General features: G+C 28.0%; 1 protein-coding gene across 2 annotated transcripts; it reads right to left on the bottom strand.

Moving 5' to 3' along the window:
* Positions 1 to 238: 238 nt before the first annotated feature.
* Positions 239 to 3,152, bottom strand: LOC113399978 (uncharacterized). 2 transcript variants are annotated; one of them, XM_026639319.2, is made up of 4 exons: positions 2,852 to 3,152; positions 2,561 to 2,710; positions 1,905 to 2,124; positions 239 to 626 (listed from the first exon to the last, which is right to left on the bottom strand). In XM_026639319.2, exons 1-4 carry the CDS (start codon positions 2,990 to 2,992, stop codon positions 280 to 282), a joined length of 858 nt encoding a protein of 285 aa, XP_026495104.1. In that variant the 5' UTR covers positions 2,993 to 3,152; the 3' UTR covers positions 239 to 279. The 2 variants fall into 2 exon arrangements, with proteins under 2 accessions (XP_026495104.1, XP_026495105.1); XM_026639320.2 differs by having other exon boundaries at positions 2,870 to 3,146.
* Positions 3,153 to 5,731: the final 2,579 nt, after the last annotated feature.

Raw genomic sequence — 5,731 nt, forward strand, 5'->3', positions numbered from 1 at the left:
ATTGCAATAACAGGTATCGAGAAGGAATACACAAATGAACTTTTTTTACTAATGTTGTTGAATCTACAATTAGCCCAAAAGTAATGTATTTCATAAGACCCGAATAACCGACAAAGCGCATTATATGAGGTGTCCTGCAGCCAAGTTATATTAACGACCCTGCGGGCAGCGAGTCTGATGCTATTAGTATTTAAATATGCAAACTAGCCTTATCTTAAATATATTTAAAAAAAACATGTTTACAGAAATTTAGCAAAAAGATTAAATTTTTTATTAAATTTATAAAATGATATTCTCACAATCAGAAAACCATTTTTTTGGTACAAGTCTATAACCATGTGGCATCTGTTTGATTATATTGAATGCTGCTAAATCGACGATTGAGAAGTTATTGTTGAAAATCCAAGTGTCAGAATACATAAAGATTTTAGAAATTATAGTTTGCCTACTTTTGTCAGAGGTAGATTCAATTTGGAAGAAAATATCTAATAAACCATCAACTTCGTGATTGTTATAGTCATAGGGAACAATGTCTTTATAAATAAGGCATAAGTATCTTATAATGCTTACTGTACCACGAATTGGTAAACTCAAGGATGACACTTTAATTTGTGTTTTAGCCATATCTGTAACAAAAATAGTAAATTTAGATTAAATAAATTATAAAAATGACTCACATAATTATCCTAACAAACTCATATTTCCTCATATTATATTGTTAATTGTTAATATACTTTATTGTACACCACAAACAAAAATTCAGAAATCTCAGGATGAAACAAAAAAAGAAAGATCTGATCTAGGCACCTAAAATAAATAAATATCATAATTATTTACAGTTTCTAGAAAATAATAGTTGTTTTTTTGATAAACACATAAAAGCTAGAAAAATAATTTTTAAATTTTTGTATAAAATTTTAATATGTACTGGGTATTCTAGATTATAAAAACACTGCTGGACAAAATCTTAGGACCACTTTTAAATTATTTTATCATAGGCAAAATATTATAAAAGTATACTTAAAAAAAATTAATTGGCACCATTTTACTGAATGATGAATCAATAGAGTGCGCATAGTAGTAGGTCTATAGTAATATTTTTGTGACCTGCTCATCAGTAATTATTTTGCTTTGACCAATTTAGACTAATTTCACTTCCAAAAAATATTTATTACCTGGGAGTACATGTTCACTAATGCCACTATTTTTAAATGCAACTTAAGGATACCACTTATTTTTCAATGAACCCGTGGTAACTTTGTTTTAGAAGTGTTAGTTAGATAGTCCTTACTTGCATTAGTTTAAAATATTTTGTATAGGATCATGGATAAAATTTAGTGTGGGATACAAACATTAGCAAGATTATTACAAAATGTTAGTGATCATATTATATTAATAAAGATAGAATATTTAAGATTTATACTAATTTTGTTAATCACACTTTATTTCCTGTTTGTAATGTTTTTTGCAGTAAATTCATCTCTACCTTACTTTATAAGACTATTTTTGTATTCTATGGTACCATATATGTTCATACAAAGATGACATTTGTTTTAAATATGTACTTTAAGTAATCATCAAAAAAAAGTTGATATTTTTTTTTAATGATGAATATTTGAAAAACTATTAAAGCCACAAAGAAGCCACAAGAAAAAAGAAGAGTATAAAAGAATTCTACAGCAATTTTGGCCAGAAAAGTACAAACACAACTTTTTTAACCATAATTATGACATCATTTGTTTATTAGTAATTCAATAATCAATTGGGTTACCCCAATGTTTATCTAAATTTAAAATAAATACCTGAGCACAAATTTTCAATTTCAGACATACACATACATAATTTTCATAACAGAACAATACCAATTATATACTAGGTTTTAATAAAATACTTGATATACTTACGTTTAAATATCAGCCTGAAGTTAATTTTGGCATCTTTTTGTAATCTATACAAATGTTGAAACTTCTTAAAGAAATCTTGGATTTTTATAACTTTTGCCTGGGGTACTGTAGATAGAATGTGCCAAGAGACATTGATAGTGCCAACACTTTTTAAAAATATATTTAAAAACCATGGCAATGTCTCAACATTCAAAATTATCACAATATCATCTGGTTTATTCTGTAATGAGACAAATATAACACCTGTAAGTGTATATTAAGTTACAGATGAAAACATTTGAATTTAGCAACTATATAAAACATGTAAAATAGTTTTTTGTTCTAGTTATTGAATTTGAAAAGTGAGACTTATGCTTATTACAAGTATATTGAGATAGATTTATTATTAGAATATCTTGAAATGTTTGTAAGATGAGAGAGAGAGATGAGTAATTTAAGAACATAAAAAATGAATTTAAAACAGTATGGCACCACAAACAAGGCAAAGGTGTTGTGATGGAATGGAATGACACAATAATTTAATAAATATAAACAAAAACTTAAAAATGTTTTTTTAAATTAGATTGAATTTAATAAAAAATAACATTTTATGAAACTTCAGAAAGATATAAAAAAGAAAAGTGTAATCCATTAAGGATTTTATGTGTCTAACTCACATTGGCAACAGATTTATATATTGGCTCTTGATGATTTTCCAATTTACAGAATGAACTTATTGTTTTTATTCTTTCATAAAGAATATCTAACTTGTGCAGTAGTTTATCTTGTCTCTCTTCCAAATCAAGTAGATGAGTATTCGGCATTTTCTAAAAAAAAACAAATATAATCTAGATTTATGTAGATATCCATTATAACCTCGTTACAAAAATATTAACTTTGATTATTTAAAGTGATATCGAGTTAAATATGAATGCTTTATTTATAAATATGAAACATTTGAAATAAACCTTAAGAAACTTTGTAACCTGCTCGCTTATATTTATATCGGTGACTTTTTCGGTAGCTTCGATCGGATTTTTCAAAGGATACATGCACTTTGGCAGAATTAGTTCTTTTTCAAAAGATAAAATATTTTTCATATGGTACATTTCGAGTTTATTTAATCAATATCTTACAGAGAACATCAATTCAATATATTTCTGTTCCTACTCATAATTGTATGCCACGCTACAAATATCAATTTTACTGGAAAATTCAATAAAATCCAATCCAAGTGGCAAGTGGCAACTGGCAACTGACTTTGACATTTATTTTGTCGTACTATTGTCACCCTAACCACATTGCAAGCTATTCAATCTTTATGAAAGGTGTTGAAACAAACAGATTTCGATTTTTAAAATAATTTAAGCTTAATCTATTAGATTACAACTTATTATTAAGTAGAAAATTAATTGATTTATGATTGAGTAAATGCGTAACTCAGCGAAACGTCTCGTCATTTCGATGTTCTTTCCAATCTCTGAAATGTGAATCCTATGAAGTCTGCAGTGATCGCAGATTCAATACTTGGTATAATTATTCAAAATCAATCAATCAAAATATACTTTATTCAAGTAGGCTTTTACAAGCACTTTTGAATCGTCATTTAACAAACTATTTAAAGTAAAGCTACCACTTACGTATAATAGGCTACTTGACAATGTGAAAAATAAAGTGTCTATTATTGTAATCAGTATATTATGAGTTTAAAAATGGTTATTTATTAACGAAAGCTGAAAATAATAATTTATTTATTCAAAAATCCATAAATAAAAATGCATTTTTTTAAACGTTTGTCACGTGACACCGAACGCTCCTGATTGGTCGGGCTTATGATGACGTCACTTGCTGGTTAACCTCGTTTGTATGTGGATTATATATGCCACAGATAACAATACAGGCAAATTACGTCACCGACCCCATTGCAGCGCCATATTGTCAAAGTAGCGTTTTCGCGCGCTATTTAAATATTAAAAAAATGTACTAGAATTAAAAAAAACAACTTTTACTAGGTCCCTTAACCTCTACTAAATAATATAAAATGAATTTTAAAAACCAGTCAAGTAGCCTATTTGTGAAAAAATGGATATTAAACATATTTTTTTTTTACTATTACGTCGACAATATAACTTAAACACTTCATTACAAATTTAAAGAACCCAACATGTTTTTATAAGTAGATAAGGTATGCTATTTATAAGTCGGCGTGAATAAAAGGGATCCACAGGGATCAATTTTGGGTCCTTTCCTATTTTTTTCTCATTCTATGATAATAATATTTGTAATATTGTACTATTTGTTGATAATACATAATTACTCTTTAAAGTTGTTTCTTAAAACCACCAATTATGACGTTGTAAGAAATGCATATATACATGTATCACTGATATAGAAATGGTTTTGAATGCCAAAAAACTAAATGTTGTGTTAATGTTATCTAATTTAAAACAATTATATATTCAGCTAATATTAGACAGTAGAGAGCGCAGTGTAAAAAATACAACAGTATTTTTAGAAATTAGCATAGTTTTATACAAAGCACAGTGACAAACTTTGTATAATCGAGAAGTAAGATAAACGTGTAATCAATCCTAAGCCGTCGACTTCACAAAGTAGTACATCCTTCCTAAGGTTTCTTTAATAAAACTCCGCAGAACACTTAACATTTGCTTATAACTAAATTTCAATGGTAAAAAGTCACGTTAATCTTTTTTTTTTTTAATAGGTACATAAGGCTTATTATACTGTACAGAATTATACAAGAGATAGAACACTGAAAAGCTTAGAGTTCATATTCGTTGATGTTCATACAGGATACAATTATATGCAATTAGCATATAATTGTTACATGTAAATTGTTTTAATTGAAAAAGAGTAGAAGCTTCCGGCTCTTCTCGGTAGAATGAACATTCGGAACTGGTAGTAGGTATATTAAAATTACGATTGGATTTTGATATTTAATTAAACATAGAGAAATTGACAATTAATTTTATTTCTTTTTTACAATAGAGAAATCATTAGAGTAGAAAGTGAAATTCGGATAAAATAATAGTTGGGTGCGGATAAAATATCGGATCATTGTGGCTCGCTTGGGATCGTGTCTTAACAAAAAAAACATAGTTCATCAACGATAAAAAAATATTGGACCTAAACGAATCTAATAGAGACCTATCAATTCCTCAGACGAGACCTGTGCAAAGCACCTCAAAATAACAACTTTCCAATTCCATGCAATATAAACCTAAGGCTTGTTGATCTTTATTTTTTTCTCCAATTGGAATAAGCTAAAGATAATATACATATATTACAAGTAACCTTTTTTTTCTGTGTTACATATTTCCTCTCTTTTTTCTGCTAGCTGTGGGAGTGATTTTGTCAAAAGGAACGGAAGTGTGTAATAGGAAGTTGAGAAAGCGCGCGCGAAATCGCTATTTGATTTGACAATTAGCCGCACGCTGTGCTGGAGTTGGCTGTCAGATGAAACCACTCAATGTTTGATGTTGCTAATTATGTAAAATGTCAGATGTGATTTATCAAAAGCGATGACTGTAAAGTTCGCTTGTTTTTATGTGTTTTTCTTCTTCTGGCGTGGTTCAAAATATATTCAAATATCCAAGAACAACACAGTATCTATTATGATAATAATAATTATTTTTGTTGATAATTATAAATTTCAAGCGATCAATCTAGGAAATTATGAAAATCTTTTGTTATCATTTGAATTTTTATTTAATGTAATAACATAGCTGTATAATACACTTTTTGTATCCAATTATATGATCTGGCAGCCTTGTTAAATGAAAATGACATTTTTTATAGATAATAGAACAAATAATGTTGCCTGTCCA

This window comes from Vanessa tameamea, chromosome 8, assembly GCF_037043105.1.
Source record: "Vanessa tameamea isolate UH-Manoa-2023 chromosome 8, ilVanTame1 primary haplotype, whole genome shotgun sequence".
Lineage (NCBI taxonomy): Eukaryota > Metazoa > Arthropoda > Insecta > Lepidoptera > Nymphalidae > Vanessa > Vanessa tameamea.